The following is a 16,477-nucleotide window of genomic DNA, read 5'->3' as shown; positions in this document are numbered from 1 at the left end:
TGACCATTATCACCAATGAAGTCTAAAAACATGGCATCAGTATATTATAAACTGATAAGTTAAAATTTTCCTTTCCAGTTATCAAAGAAATAATTTGTGACTTCATTTAATTTTGTTACTATTAAATAGTTTTAAATTCAAAATTGTAATGCATACCTCAGTGTAAGACCTATGAATGGTGGAAAAACATATTCTGTAATATTAAAACCATCTGGGTCTCCCTTTTTGGTTTTAACAAACTTCTCCCTTAGGGTTTTCCAAACTTTTCCAAAAACCACAAACTTTTCCTTTCCCACTACTGTTGCAATTTCTAGCCAAGGTTTATTGGGTTATCTGATTATTCCTTTGATCACGCATGGACGAATAATAAAGATGTCTGTAAAGTTGTGCCTGTTTCAGACAAAATCTCTTCAAAGTTATTTATATTCTCAAATGAGAACTATTATATTAACTCAAATGAAACGCAGCACCGCACGAACTGTTCAATCGAGTCTTAAAAAAATGATGCGCTCCGCCAGCTGAAATCATGTCTCCGCCAGCTGAAATCACACCCAAAGCGAACCTCCACAAACACATCGATGACATTACATTCCTTGCACTCAATCGAGCAAACTAGCGAACGTGTCGAGTATAAACCAGGCTTGACACTTTGTTTGGCAATGAAACTTTCTTATTTCTTAACAGCACAAGCCGTTGAAATAATTAGGTTTCACAGCAAAGCACTTTCCGTGTCTGGTGTGAAAAGCACTTCACGCCATGCAATGCTGTTTAATAACTCTGACTAAAATATATGTTTAGCTGAAATATTTGTTGTTGGACAAAATGCGTCACCTCTTATCGCCTTAACGTCAGAGCTCGTTGTCGAATAAGCATTGTCCATCAGTTGAAGGGAGCGCTCGTTATTCCGCAACAAATCATAGCACGAGTGTGATGTTGTGAAGTAACTTAGAAAGTAAACAATTCAATCCAAGAAGGATCACTAAGAGGCTGGCTGTAACTTTGCTACATTTCTTAAATATTTTCAGACGATAAGGATTATTAGATTATCAGAAGTATTTGCATGAGCAAATCACTTCATGGTGAGTGACAGTTACTGTGATAATGGTACTAAATGCCGCTTTGTGCACTTCAGAAGTTCGGTTTACTTTTGCGGAATGAGAATACAAACTACTGCCAGTGGAAAGTGGAAAGACACATCCTCTTGCACAGAGGCAGAACTTGGGTCTCATTTCAGTCAGCTTTTGTATGTTTGTTGTGTTCACGGGCAGCTTTTTGGTCCAGACCTGATACAATGTGAGGTTACAACCCAGTTGGGTTTGATTGGAGCTAGTTGTTTGGTGTCGACTCAGTGTGTCCTGGCTTTTACGCTGTAGTGATTAAAAACAAAAACAAAAAAAAAGCAAAATGCCAGGAGAGAACAGGGATAAGATAAAATATTATATCTAGCAAATAAGCAACTTGCATAAATGAAGAAAAATCCAAATTATTTCCATATAAAATAAAATTTCCTTGATCTTTTTATACCAGGAACCTCATGGCTGGCTAGTGGACTTGGTGAATCGGGTAAGAAATTCAATCACACACTGCAAGAGCACATTATGTTATATTATGTTACCTCACATACGACATCTGACATGTCTATGTGGTTCAATAACTAAATATGACTTTTGTTTCTATCTGTAGTTTGGAGAAATGGGAGGCTTCACAGCAATTCAGTGTAAGCTCAACCAGGAAGAGATTGAGATCGGGGTAAGAGTGCGCATTTTGTACATATTTAAATGTTACAGATTTAGAATTGAACTTTATTTTTTTACTAATGCAATTTTTACACACTTATATTTCCAAATGAAATTAAAATTTCTAAAGTGTCATCTGAAATTTTGTTCTAAAATGAGCATTTTTCTCAGGATCCAATGTTCCCTGTGTTCAGTTATTTCACTTTAAAGGCAATGCAAAGAACATATTATTTGCCATAAGTGTGGATTTACTGAATATACACACGGTAGCTAGAGAAAAATGTCCACTTTCAGACGATGTTTAGAGTTTCAAATTCTCTTCAAATATTAATTTTCCAATTAACTGCAGTGAATCCTTCAGTCTGTAATGCATATTGAAATGTAAGCATTGAGCCAAACAATTCAATATGTATATATGTATGACAAATAATCCATTGCAGACTAGGTTAGGTTAGTGGGTGTTTCAGCAAAAAAAAAAATGACTCTTGAAAACACACGAGTGCTAGGTTTCCAAAAATACAAGCAATTGGTGCTGTAAAACATTGTGGGAACACATAAAAGTGATTAAGTGTAGGTCCTCTACAAAAGATCAAAAACGTATTTCTTATAATGTATATACACATATTTCTTGTTTTGCTTATTAGTTTTCTTAAACAGGAACAACACATTTGCCATTGTTATACAGAGACAGCCGATGCCGTGTACTGTACATGGGGCACACAGCATGAAGCTAGTTTCTACTAAGAGTCTACTGTGCTCTAATTGGCCAGATGATTGGCCCAGTCTGTTGAAATTATTTGTCCACTTATATCTTATGTGTTGGAAAACAAACAGCCATTGCCATATCTGAAAATCAATCTCCAGATGTTTCCTCATCCCACATAAACACTGATATGAAAAGATTAAGTCTGTTTTACTAGATCGATTCGAGTCTTTATACTTTAGAAGTCCACAACACAAAGCAAAATTTTTCAGAACTCTTCTTAAAACTACAGTGTTTGAGAGTCAAATCAGACATTAGGGAGCCAGTGGAGACCATAGCCCGGCATTATTCTAATTTGTTAGACATATACATAAGTTTCTGCAGGATGAAATAAAAATGAAAATGTGTTTTACAGACATACATTTTTGATAAATAGGGCTGAGCAATATGACAATATAGTAGTCAACATTTGAAGTAGATCAAAAACATTTGTTAAAATTGTCCTAAGGCAAGAATGGGAGTTGTTTTTTTGTATTAGGGCAACTTTGATGAAGTGTTTTTATCTACAAGTTGCCTACTGCAGTGTTTCCCTTCCCTGTTCCTGGAGGCACACTATCGATACCTATTTTGGATGTCTCCCTTATCTGACTCATTCATTTCAGATTTTGGAGTCTCTTCTAATGTTCTGATGAGTTGATTCAGGTGTGTTTGATTAGAGAGAGGTTGAAATGTGTACTGTTGGTGTGCCTTCAGGAACAGGGTTGGGAAACACTGATCTACTGTATATACACTAACTGGCCACTTTATTGGGTACACCCATCTAGTGTTGGATTGGACCCACTTTTGCCCTCAGAAATGCCTTAATTCTTCTGGTTCAAATTGACCTGACAGCACCACGCAGTTGCTGCAGATTTGTCGGCTGCGCATCCATGATGCGAATCTCCTGTTCCTCCACATCCCAAAGGTGCTCTATTGTGGCCCGTTTTCACTGAGTGGTACGGTACGGTTCGGTTTGGTACGCTTTTATGGCCTTTCCACTGTCAAAAGGCGTACTGAACTGAACCGTACCGTACCACTTTTTCGGCACCCTTTCGAAAGGGTACCAAAAGGCGGAGCTAGACGCACAGCTGAACACTATTGGTTTACAGAGACACGTCATTCACTTACGCAACAAGCCAGAATGAAAACAAAAAACCTGCCATGTTTGAAATTCACAGCGAGAGATTATAGCGGAATTATAAATGCATATAATAACGAGTCATGGTCGATCTGGGCTCAAACAAACCTTGTCGTCGTCTTGATGAACAGCCACAAAGCCATAGAGTAGAGCAGAATCTACCCTGTTCCTCGTAGTTTTTTACGAGGCAGTCTGAAGTGCGAGCGGTTTCGCTTTCTTCCTTGCGTTCGTCACACGTCTAACATTATATCTGAAATAACAAACTTTTTGAGCTGATGATAATAACCAGCGCTTGATTATTGACGAAATTTTTTTGAATATATTTGAAACCCGATCCTGTCAGACACTGACAAACGCGAGAGTGAAGCGCGAGAAAGCAAAGGAGAAGCCGGAAAAAAGGAGCACATTCTTTTTCAGCAAACATGAACAAAATGCCATGTTTAACTATTATCTTCACCTTTTGGACTAATACGAACTGGAAATCATGGAATTACTGTATAACAGAGGCTACATGTGCTGCTGAAGATTACAGACACAGATGAGAGGTTTTCGCTGACTGTAGGCTATATTTTGTGCTGTTTTGGAACCTAAATATGTACAAAATGTCTGCTGTGTGTCGTTCTTCTGTAGTTGGTAACATATCGGAGACTGTAAGGGGCTGTATGTGTTTATATATGTTCATTTATTTAGTTATTTAATATAATTACAGACATTACAGTAGGCTGTTTCTCACTGTCATTGATCTGCAGTTATAATCAACTCATGTTCACATATAAGTTGGTTATAAACATTTCTACACAAGTATTTATGTGTGTAAAGCATTTGTTTTGTGAGAAGTGCTTCTTATGTGATATGTGAGCAACCTGTACAGCTTTACTGTAGACATTTCCTCGAGCGAGAATGACGTCGACTGAAACTTTCTGTCATACACCATGCCCACCAAAAGGGTACCCTTGGTAGTGGAAACGCAAGCCTGATAAAGGTGACCCGTACCGTATCAGTCAGTGGAAACGAGCCATTGGATTGAGTTCTGGTGACTGTGGAGGCCATTTGAGTACAGTGAGCTCATTGTCATGTTCAAGAAACCAGTCTGAGATGATTCACGCTTTGACATGGTACCTTATCCTGCTGGAAGCAGCCATCAGAAGATGGGTACACTGTGGTCATAAAGGGATGGACATGGTCAGCAACAGTACTCAGATAGGCTGTGGCGTTGAAGCATTGCTCAATTGGTACTAATGGGCCCAGAGTGTGCCAAGAAAATATCCCTTACACTATTACACCACCACTACCCGCCTGAACCGTTGATACAGGGCAGAATGGATCCATACTTTAATGTTGTAAACTCATCAGATTCTTTCAATCTTCTATTGCCCAATTTTGCTAATTGTAGCCTCAGTTTCCTGTTCTTAGCTGACAGGAGTGGCACCTGGTGTGGTCTTCTGCTGCTGTAGCCCACAAGGTTCGTCAGGTCATCTCCAGTCTGGCCATTTTCCTCTGACCTCTGGCATCAACAAGGGATTTGTGCCCACAGAACTGCCGCTCACTGGATATTTTCTCTTTTTCTGACCTTTCACTTTCACTGTAAAAAATTAAAAAAAGGGTTGTGCGTGAAAATCCCAGTAGATCAGCAGATTCTGGAATACTCAGACCAGTCCGTCAGGCACCAACAACCATGCCACATTCAAAGTCACTTAAATCACCTTTCATCCCCATTCTGATGCTTGGTTTGAACTTTAGCAGATCGTCTTGACCATGTCTACATGCCTAAATGCATTGAGCTGCAGCCATGTGATTGGCTGATTAGAAATTTGCGTTAACGAGCAGTAAGACAGGTGTACCTAATAAAGTGGCCAGTGAGTGTATACTGTATGGACAAAGTATCGTTTTATATCATGCTCCATTGTTTATGTCAAATTGCATTGTTTACGGTAAAACTTTTCATTATGTATACTGGCGCAATATAGCACGCGATTATGGGGATGCAGACAGAAATGTGAAAAACAGCACTGAAAAAGTTGCAATCTTGAAAATACAATGTTTACATTTAGCATTTTATTTAGCGATGTTCTTTGTATTTTTATGTTGGACCTGTAATCATTATCATAATTTTTTCAATGTTTATTTTATATTTTTACATTCTTAATCAAACATTTGCCCTGAATTTCTAGACAAAGTGCGAAATATGATTGCATACAAATGGGCATATGATCAGTGTATGAATTAGTAAACATTGATTGATTGAATTTACAGAAAAGGCACTATATTATGTTATATATTGTTATCAGGATATGAGATGACTTGTATTATGATACTAGATTGTCATATCGTCCAGCCCTAATATCAATTATACACACTGTCAAAAGTAACATCAGAAAAAAACTCTTTAAAAATAAAAGATATGTTTTTTGTTTCTTTGATATTGAATATTCCAGTTATGAGCAGAACTTGGTTATCTTTGGGATGAGCAATGCTATGGAGTAATAACAAAGAAATGAATGAAGAATTGGAGAGGCAGAGTGAGAGAGAGAGTTGAATGAGGGCAAAGTCTATTATAGCGTGTGCTAAAGAGCTCAGCTCATGTTCATCACCAACACCGAGAGCTTCCTACACACAGCAGACAGTGAGAAGGAGATGAGAGGGAACATGAGATGCTACATTCCTGTAGACAGGGAAAAAAGAGAGCATCAAGGCCAGTTATTGAGATGTGAACTAATAGAATTGCTTTTGGACACTGTTTCTCCTCGGGCCTTTTGAGATAATGCAGTTGTCTGAAAAAAAAAAAGACATTACAATGTGAATAAGTGGAATAATGTCTGAAAAAATGTCAAACTGAGTGACGGGTAGACAGAGATGGTTGGAATGGGTAGGATGATTTTTTTTTTTGTTTTCATTTAATTCCGGGTCCGTTTTGCTGGCTTGTTTTGTTGGCTTTTGTTTTTTTGTTGGCTTTTGTTTTGTTTGGTTGGCTTTTGTTTTGTTGGCTTTTGTTTAGTTTGCTTTTCTTGGCCTTTGTTTTGTTGGCTTTTGATGGCTTAGTTTTGTTAGCTTTTCTTTTGTTTTGTTAACTTGTTTTGGTGATTTGTTTTATTGGCTTGAGTTTTGTTGGCTTTTTTGTTTTTGTTTTGGTGGCTTTTGTTTTGTTTTGTTGGCTTTTGTTAGCTTTTTTGGCGTTTGTTTTGTTTTGGTGGCATTTGTTGGCTTTTGTTGGCTTTTATTGGCATTTGTTTTGTTAGCTTTTGTTTTGTTGACTTGTTTTGTTGGCTTTTTTTCAAAGTTTTCTACTACATTTACATTTACAATTACATTTAGTCATTTAGCAGACGCTTTTATCCAAAGCGACTTACAAATGAGGACAAGGAAGCAATTTACACAACTATAAGAGCAGCAGTGAACAAGCGCTATAGACAAGTTTCAGGTGTGTAAAAGTCTAAGAAGCAAAGCATTAGTAGAAATTTTTTTTATTTATTTTTTTTTTTGAGAGAGAGAGAGAGAGAGAGGGCACGGTTAGTGGTATAGCCAGAGAGGCAGTTGCAGATTAGGAAGGAAAGTGGAGACTAAACAGTTGCGTTTTTAGTCGTTTCTTGAAGACAGCAAGTGACTCTGCTGTTCTGATGTAGTTAGGGAGTTCATTCCACCAACTGGGCAGATTGAATGTGAGAGTTCAGGAAGGTGATTTCTTCCCTCTTTGGGATGGAACAACAAGGCGACGTTCATTCACAGAACGCAAGTTTCTGGAGGGCACATATATCTGCAGAAGTGAGAGCAGATACGAAGGAGCACAGCTAGAGGTCACTTTTTAAGCAAACATCAGAGCTTTGAATTTGATGCGGGCAGCAACTGGCAGCCAGTGCAAACGGGTGAGTAGCGGAGTGACATGTGCTCTTTTGGGTTCATCAAAGACCACTCGTGCTGCTGCGTTCTGAAGCAGCTGAAGAGGTTTGATAGAACTAGCTGGTAGCCCGGCTAGCAGAGAGTTGCAATAGTCCAGTTTGGAGAGGACAAGAGCTTGAACAATGAGTTGAGCTGTATGTTCAGATAGGAAGGGTCGGACCTTTCTGATGTTGTAGAGTGCGAATCTGCAAGATCGAGCAGTTCTAGAAATGTGGTCAGAGAAGTTCAGTTGGTCATCAATCGTAACTCCAAGGCTTTTTACCATTTTGGATGCAGTGATGGTTGCTCCATCCATCTGGATTGAAAAGTTATGGTGAAGAGTCGGGTTGGCAGAAACTTCAAGCATTTCCGTTTTCATGAGGTTAAGCTGGAGATGATGATCTTTCATCCAGTGTGAAATGTCTGACAGGCAGGCTGAAATGCGAGCTGGAACCGAGGGATCATCAGGGTGAAAAGAGAGGTATAGCTGGGTGTCATCAGCATAGCAGTGGTAGGAAAAACCATGTTTCTGGATGACTGTTCCTAAAGATGCCGTGTAGATAGAGAAGAGAAGTGGCCCAAGAACAGAGCCCTGAGGTACCCCAGTGTTTAGATGCTGTAGGTTGGACACTTCTCCCCTCCACGACACCCTGAATGACCTGTCCGAGAGGTAGGAACTGAACCATTGAATAACAGTGCCTGCGACGCCCAGTGACTCAAGCGTAGATAGCAGGATCTGGTGGTTTACAGTGTCAAAAGCAGCTGATAAATCCAGCAAGATGAGGACAGATGATTTAGAGTCTGCTTTAGCCAGTCTGAGATCCTCCACGACCGAGAGCAGGGCAGTCTCAGTTGAGTGGCCTTTCTTAAAGCCAGATTGCTTGTTGTCCATGAGGTTGTTTTGAGTAAGAAAGTCTAGGACTTGATTGAACACTACTTTCTCCAAAATCTTGGCCATGAATGGAAGCAGGGATACCGGTCGGTAGTTTTCAAGTAGCGTTTGATCCAGGTTGGGTTTCTTTAGCAGAGGGGTTACCCTAGCCTGCTTAAACGAAGTAGGGAATAGACCAGAGTCAAGAGATGTGTTAATTATGTGAGTCAGTGTTGGTATGACTGCAGGAGAAATGGCTTGCAGGAGATGAGAGGGAATGGGATCAAGCGGACAGGTGGTTGCATGGCTTGATAGCACGAGATTGGACACCTCAGACTCAGAGAGCTGGGAGAAAGAGGTGAGTGTGTGTGGTGTTGGTGGTGTCAGGGCTACATTCTTTGTTTCATTTTATTTTTGTTTTGTTTTCATTTAATTCCGGGTCCTGTTTTGCTTTGTTTTGCTGGCTTGTTTTATTAGCTTTTGTTTTTTTGTTGGCTTTTGTTTTGTTTGGTTGGCTTTTGTTTTGCTTTGTTGGCTTTGGTTTTGTTGGCTTTTGTTTAGTTTGCTTTTCTTGGCTTCTGTTTTGTTAGCTTGTTTTGTTAGCTTGAGTTTTGTTGGCTTTTTTGTTTTTGTTTTGGTGGCTTTTGTTTAGTTTTGTTGGCTTTTATTGTTAGCTTTTATTGGCATTTGTTTTGTTTTGTTGACTTGTTTTGTTGGCGTTTGTTGGCTTTTATTGGCTTAGTTTTGTTAGCTTTTCTTTTGTTTTGTTAACTTGTTTTAGTGATTTGTTTTATTGGCTTGAGTTTTGTTGGCTTTTTTGTTTTTGTTTTGGTGGCTTTTGTTTTGTTTTGTTGGCGTTGTTGTTTTTTTTTGTTGGCTTTTATTGGCATTTGTTTTGTTAGCTTTTGTTTTGTTGACTGTTTTTGTTTTGGTGGCTTTTGTTTTGTTTTGTTGGCTTTTGTTAGCTTTTTTTGACGTTTGTTTTGTTTTGGTGGCATTTGTTGGCTTTTGTTGGCTTTTATTGGCGTTTGTTTTGTTAGCTTTTGTTTTGTTGACTTGTTTTGTTGGCTTTTTTTCAAAGTTTTCTACTATCAGGGCTACATTCTTGTTATTTTGTTTGGCTTGGCTTTTTGATTTCCTTTTGTTTGATTTTGTTTTGTTTCATTTAGTTTTTGTTTCAAAGTTTTGTACCATCAGGGTTAAATTTTGTTATTTTAAATAGACATTTTAAAATAATAATAGATATAATTAAATATAATTGAAAATTATTTTTTTTGCTGTATCCAAATTCGCATACCAGCCATCCTAAATAGTATTCAAAAATAGAAATTGCATGACCCAAATAATAATTTGTCAGTAGAAATTCGAAATGCAATCTGTGCATACTCTAACCACTAATATTCACTATACATTGCACATTGCTCAAGTATTAGCATAATAAACTACTAAGTAGCTGCTTTATTAATAATATAAGATTGGCTGTTTTGTTTTAGTTTTTTTTGTTTTGTTTTTTAAATACCGCTTCAGAAATGATAGACAGACAGAGAAAATTATGTGAGAAATGTTTGACGACTCCAATATTATTATTATTAGCAGAGGGAGGTGTCCCTCTTTAGTGCGAGTGTGTAAATGCTCCCCCTTGTCTTGGATCTGTGAAGCTGCCTTGTTTTTGGTTCCGCCTGCTTGTCCTTTGAAGGTGGGCATTAGCATGATCTGCGTGCCAGGACTAAGAGATAGAGCTGGTGACAGGGAAAAGATGCTTTGATTTGGGATTTGCATATAAATGGCCTAAACGCAGGAAGAGGAAGTTGGAGGCGAAAAGGAAAGTCTTTTCAGTGACTCGTATGACCTGCTGTGGCCACGTAAAGGAAACTCCGCCGGTAAGACGCCAGCTAGGCTTAAATCTCAGACATAAAGGGATGCCCTGCTACTGTAGCAATTTAATTCCTAATGATGGTAAGAGTCAATTAAAAGCAGAAAACAAGACCAGGACTCCGTTTGCTCTCTTCCACTGACTGGAATGATTCATTCACTCTCTCCAGTGGATGACAAGTCATTTGATGAAACAGAGAAGCGATTCATTGGTGATGTGTTTCTGTTGGCGTTTAGCTTTAAAGACATGGGCGCCAGGAGAGGGATGTTGTGCATCTGAAATCACGTCCTGACTCCTGACTGACTAGGTGCTATATTTTAGTTTGAACTCTGTGTATGACTGTTAAAAATTTGTTTTGTATGATTATGGGTAGGTTGATTGAAATTAGGATGCGTGATTTAGCTTTTTATTTAGCATTAATATTTATGTTTTATGGGCCTGTAATCATTAGATTTTTTTTTTAAGTGTTTTATATTAATTTAATATTTATTTTCTACATTCTTAATCAAACATTTGCCTACAAGATATTCCGTAAAAATAAATGGTAGCACTTTATTTTAAGGTGTCCTTGTAATTAGAATTGATTATGCAAAATTACTTGCAACTAAACCTAATCTAACTACAGGTATGTGCTAAAAAATTTGAATATCGAGGGAAAGTCCATTTGTTTTAATAATTTGTTTCAAAAAGCGAAACTTGTGTGCTAAATTAGTTCACTACACAGAAAGTGAAAGATTTGAAGCCTTCGTTTGTTTCAATTTTAGTGATTATAGATTAAAGATGACAAAAACTCAAATACAGTAAAAAAAAGGATCTTAAACACATGTTGACCTTCTGAAAAGTGTGTTAATGTATTTTATTATGTCCTCAGTACTTTGTTAGACCTCCTTTCACACTAATTACAGCATCAGCCTTTGACACAGTTGAGGTGTTATGGTAGCCCAAGTTGCTTTGATATCAGTCTTCAGCTCATTTGCATGTGGGGTCTCTGTTCCCTCATCTTCCTCTTGACAATAGCCCATAGTTTTTCAATGTGGTTTAAGCCAGGTGAGATTTCTGGTCAATTAGGAGAGGGATACCATGGTCCTTAAACCAGGTACTCGTAGCTATGGTACTGTGTGCAGGTCCAAAGTCCTGCTGTAAAATAAAATCATCATTTCCAAAAAGCATGTTAGCATCAGGAAGCATGAAGTGCTTAAAGACAACATTAAACGTGCAAGGATTAAACATAGACTGAAAAAAATTATTCAAAGATGATTCCTTGGATTTACTAAAAATTTTTACGTTAAGTGGTTGTAAACAATTTATATGGGCTGAATTAAAACAAACAAATTAAGTTGAACATTGCTCAATTTAATTTGTTTGTTTAAATTCAACACAAATAAATTGTTTGCAACCGTTTTGCATGCAACACTTTTTTCAGTGTATTCCCTATCAAAACAAAAAAAATGTGTACTCATGACAGTATATCGTTTTTTTTATATTTTCCTCAAACACTCTCTATAAGTTTGCTTTGTCATTTGTTTTTATGTCAGCATTCTGAATAAATTTAATATATTTGTATGTTGTTGTTTTTTTTTTTCAGTGTGTATCCGCTCTGGTTCAGCCACTCGGTGTGTGTGCAGAATACCTTAACTCCAACCTGGTGCAGGTAAGTGTTTCCACCAATGATACTTGGATTTTTAGACATTCGGTAACAAATAAATAAAAATGCATTTCTAAACTAGTGTCACCTTCAGCTTGATGTATTATTGATTAATTTGTGTTGTATTTTCTAGCCCATGCTGGACCCAGTCATCCATAAGATGATAACATATGTGCAGAACCTGGAGGAGAAAGACCTGAAAGACAAGGTAAGCCACCTATATAAAGTTAGGGCTGTGCAATGAATCACATGTGATTGTTGTGCAATAACAAAAGTAAAACCTGTTCTGTAATCATTTACCACACAGAGTCATAGTTCACTGCTAAGCTACGCAAAATTTTGCATTCGATATTGCTATGCCATATTCAAATCATTCTTTAATACTGACAGCAGTTTGAGTAGCGTCTCAGTGAACTACATCCCTTTATAGTAAATGCTGCTAATGTTACACCTGAAAGCACGTGCAAATATCACATATAACATTTATTCTGCCGGCACAGTGGCTCAGTGGTTAGCACTGTCGCCTCCCAGAAAGGTTGTTGGGTTGTTAGGTTAGGATTGTATTCTGAGGAGGTTCTTATTTCTCTAGCCTTCCCCTTGGGGTGTCGATCAGAACACAGGAGTGGATCAGGCAGTTAAGGTCAATCAAACTGGTTTATTGAACACTGAAGAGGTGTGTGTATAGACGTGTGTGTGTGTGGTTAGTTCGTTAAAGACACGCACAATAGCACACAGAGGCACATAGGATAAGGCCATTTCCCATAGCTGCGGGCACTTCTCTGCATAGCTCTGCTTTTTGCTGCGTCATGAGGATGATAGACAGGTATGTCAAGTCCCGCCTCTCCAACAAAGGTCACTGGTTTGAGTGCCGGCTGGGCCAGTTGGCATATCTGTGTGGAGTTTGCAAGTTCTTCCCGTGTTTGCGTGGGTTTTCTCCAGGTTCTCTGGTTTCCCCCACAGTCCAAAGACATGAGCTGTAGGTGAATTCATTCATTTTCCTTTGGCTTAGTCTCTATTTCAGAGGTCGCCACAGTGGAGTTGTACCACCAACTATTCCAGCATATGTTTTACGCAGCGGATGCCCTTCCAGCCGCAACCCAGTACTGGGAGACACCCATACAATCTCAAATTCACACACGCACTTACACTATGGCCAATTTTGGTTTATTCTATTCACCAATAGGGCATGTCTTTGGACTGTAGGTGAAACCGGAGCAACCCGAGGAAACCCATGCGAACAAGGTGTGAACATGAAAACTCTACTCAGAAACACCAACTGGCCCAACCAGGTCTCAAACCAGTGACCTTCTTGCTGTGAGGTGACAGTGCAAACCACTGAGCCACTTATAGGTGAATTGGAGGAACTAAGTTGGCTGTGGTGCATGAGTGCACGTGTGAATGTAAGAGTCTATAGGTGTTTCCCAGTGCTGGATTGCGGCTGGGATGGTATCCGCTGTGTAAAACTTGCTGGAATAGTTGGCAGTTCATTCCGCTGTGGTGACCCCTGATAAATAAGGAACTAAGCCGAAGGAGAATGAATGAATGAAGGAATGAATGAACATGTTTATACTCCAAATTCAATTCATAACCAAAGTCGGGTGTTTGAAATAAAGTGATTGATGATTCTTGCATATATTTGTCGTCTGTATGTGTATGTCTTTGTTTTGTTTTAAAGTTCACCGTTGCCTGTGTTATTATTATTATTATAACTATTAACATTTTTTTTATTCTAAAAACAATAATTATTGTGAAAAGCAAATGAACTTTAATTGAATTGATTGTTGATTATTGAATGATTATTGCACAGAATAAGGGAGATAAGGGTCATAGTATTCTAAAGAGTTACAAAGGCATTGCATTATTACATACTTTAGTACTAGGAAAATTATAAGAAAAAGAATCAGATAAACCATACGTCATTGTGGTTGTGTGTTTATAAATCCCAATAATTGAATGAAAGCAGTTAAATCTTCTGTTTATTGTCTAACCAATGTAAGGATTTTTAGATTTTGTTCTTCGGCGTATTTTTGGTGGTTCGGTGCCACTTTTATGACTGTCCTCTGGTGTTCTGGAGGAGATTTACTAACGATTATATAACTGTACTTTCCTCATAAGTTGTGCAAATAAGATTTTGTGTCTATTTATCCGCAGTCCTTAATATACAGTTTAAGAAAAAATTATTAGCCCTCCTGTGAATTTTTTGTCTATTTCAAATATTTTTCTCATATGATGTTTAACAGCGCAAGAACTTTTTCACAGTATTCCCTATAATTCTTTTTTTATTTTAGAAAGTCTCATTTGTTTTATTTCAGCTAGAATAAAAGCAGTTGTTTATTTAATTTGAAGCTTTTTTAAGGTCAATATTATTAGTACATTTAAGGTTAATGAGGGGGGGTTGTAGGTTGCTAGGCGACAGCAAAACATAGCTCTCACTCTGATACAAGTTTTATTTATGGAAAAAATAAAAAACACTGCAGTGCTTGGGTGTTCTGTGTTTGTCTGAGAAAATTAGTCAATTCTTGGTGATGTCACTTGTGGGATTCATTCAAGTGCGTCTCGAAGGCACAGGCACATCACAGCATAGCATCATGCGCAAGCCGAGCACCTCTATTGGAAACAACGAACTTGTACGAACTCTAGAAAAGACGCGAAATGCGAACAGCCACCATCATTTGCGATTTTCAGCAGTTGATCTTCTTGCACAGACATGGTGGATTTACCTGATTTGTTGACAAATGGGTTGCGTATCCATTAAATGGCAGTTTGTGGTGGGTCCTTCACTGGGCCTTTTCCCTTTGGCAAAGAAACTTTCCAAAGACGTCTGTTTCTTACTCATTTTGCTGCTTGTGGGTTAAATTTGGGCGCTCAAGTGACCAAGATGTAAGCGAGAGAATACGGTCATTTTTCAAAATGAAAGACTTTTCAAGATAAAATATCATTCAGACTCAGATAATAAATAAAACGGAAATAATTAACGTTTTCTTGTGCTGCCCATTACCAATTGATCCACAGACCTGTACCGGTCCGCAGCCTGGTGGTTGAGGTCCACTAATCCATAGATCAAACCACTGTTATATAATGACTTGCCTACATACCCTAACTCACCTAGTTAACTTAATGAACCCAATAAAGCCTTTAAATTGCACTTTAAGCTAAACACTAGTGTCTTATTATTACTATTTATGAAGTGCTTTATTACTAGTGTCTTAAATAGGATGTACTGCCATCATGGCAAAGATAAAAGAAATTAGTTATTAAACTATGATGCTTAGAAATGTGTTAAAAAAATCTCTCTGTTAAAAAATATACAGAGGGGCTAATAATTCAGGAGGGCTAATAATTCTGACTTACATGACTGTATATAACAATCAAAATAGCTTGGCCGTTTGTTTAAAAAATATTTCTAATGCTATATATATATTTTCATATATATATATATATATATATATATATATATATATATATATATATATATATATATATATATATACATTTTTTTTTTTGTAACACAATTGTTATGCAGTTTTAAAAGTCTGCACTGTTTGACCTGATAACACGGTTGTTGTTTTTCTGTGTTTGTGCAGCGTCTGGTGAGTATTCCTGAGCTGCTGTCGGCCATTAAGCTGCTCTGCATGCGTTTCCAGCGGGAGTTGGTGAACGTGGTTGATGACCTCCGGCTGGACATTCTCCTACGAATGCTCAAAACACCCCATTTCAGTGCCAAGATGAACTCCCTCAAAGAGGTTCCGAGTTTCTTCCACACATTATGTTTAAAGTTCAGTCATGCCTGAGCTCTTTTCCTTACGCTAATGGCTCTGTGCTCTCACAGGTCACGAAACTCATCGAGGAAAGCACAGTGTCCAAGACTGTGAAGAACGCCATCGATACAGACCGACTGCTGGACTGGCTGGTGGAAAACTCAGTGCTGTCAATAGCTCTGGAAGGTGAGAATAAGCCAATCCAGTTCAACAAAGATTTCATTAGGTTTTAACTTAAACCTTATGAGAAAAAAGATAATATTCAGCAAGCAAAAATAAGTAATTAAGCATAAACTATAAATAAAAATAAAATTATATGTACAGTATGTTATTTGACCTAAAACTAAAAATATTTCTAAAACAATTTATTTGAATTTAGATATACTAGTTCTTTAAAAAAATGCATTTTTGCATTATGTATACATTTTGCATTGTCTTTTTTGTTTTTTTCTTGTCTGTATGTGTTTGTCTTTGTTTTGTTTCAATTTATTTATTTATTTATTTATTTATTTATTTATTTATTTATTTATTTATTTATTTATTTATTTATTTATGTGTTTATTTAATCTAAAAATACCAGTTTTAAAAATAATCAGGAATTTAGGAGTGCATCTATGGTCTGATATTATAACATTACAGTAATAAAATTAACTAAAACTAAAGCTATAAAAAAACAAATGAAATATATATTGAATACATATATTATCCTACATTCATTTTGGCTAGTTTCCATGGAATATATATTAAAAAAATATATAATATCTTTAATTGCTTTCAATTGAAGAACTAAAATGACCAAATGAAGTATAAAGTATAAATGTCATAAACGACATTAATAATA

The 16,477-nt window shown here is 37.3% G+C and overlaps 1 protein-coding gene across 2 annotated transcripts in view; it reads left to right on the top strand.

Annotated features, from left to right (window-relative positions):
• The window catches only part of LOC130247811 (ubiquitin carboxyl-terminal hydrolase 24-like), a 166,614-nt gene that overhangs the window by 33,449 nt on the left and 116,688 nt on the right, over window positions 1-16,477 (top strand). For both annotated transcript variants that reach the window (XM_056481274.1, XM_056481273.1), the window contains exons 6-11: window positions 1,528-1,563; window positions 1,684-1,749; window positions 11,819-11,884; window positions 12,012-12,086; window positions 15,463-15,621; window positions 15,708-15,822. In XM_056481274.1, coding sequence (XP_056337249.1) covers window positions 1,528-1,563; window positions 1,684-1,749; window positions 11,819-11,884; window positions 12,012-12,086; window positions 15,463-15,621; window positions 15,708-15,822 — 517 coding nt within the window. The remainder of the gene's footprint in view (window positions 1-1,527; window positions 1,564-1,683; window positions 1,750-11,818; window positions 11,885-12,011; window positions 12,087-15,462; window positions 15,622-15,707; window positions 15,823-16,477) is intronic.

This window comes from Danio aesculapii, chromosome 20, assembly GCF_903798145.1.
Source record: "Danio aesculapii chromosome 20, fDanAes4.1, whole genome shotgun sequence".
Classification (NCBI taxonomy): Eukaryota; Metazoa; Chordata; class Actinopteri; order Cypriniformes; family Danionidae; genus Danio; species Danio aesculapii.
The sequence above is the reverse complement of the archived record's forward strand: the minus strand, read 5'-3'. Positions and strand labels throughout refer to the sequence as shown.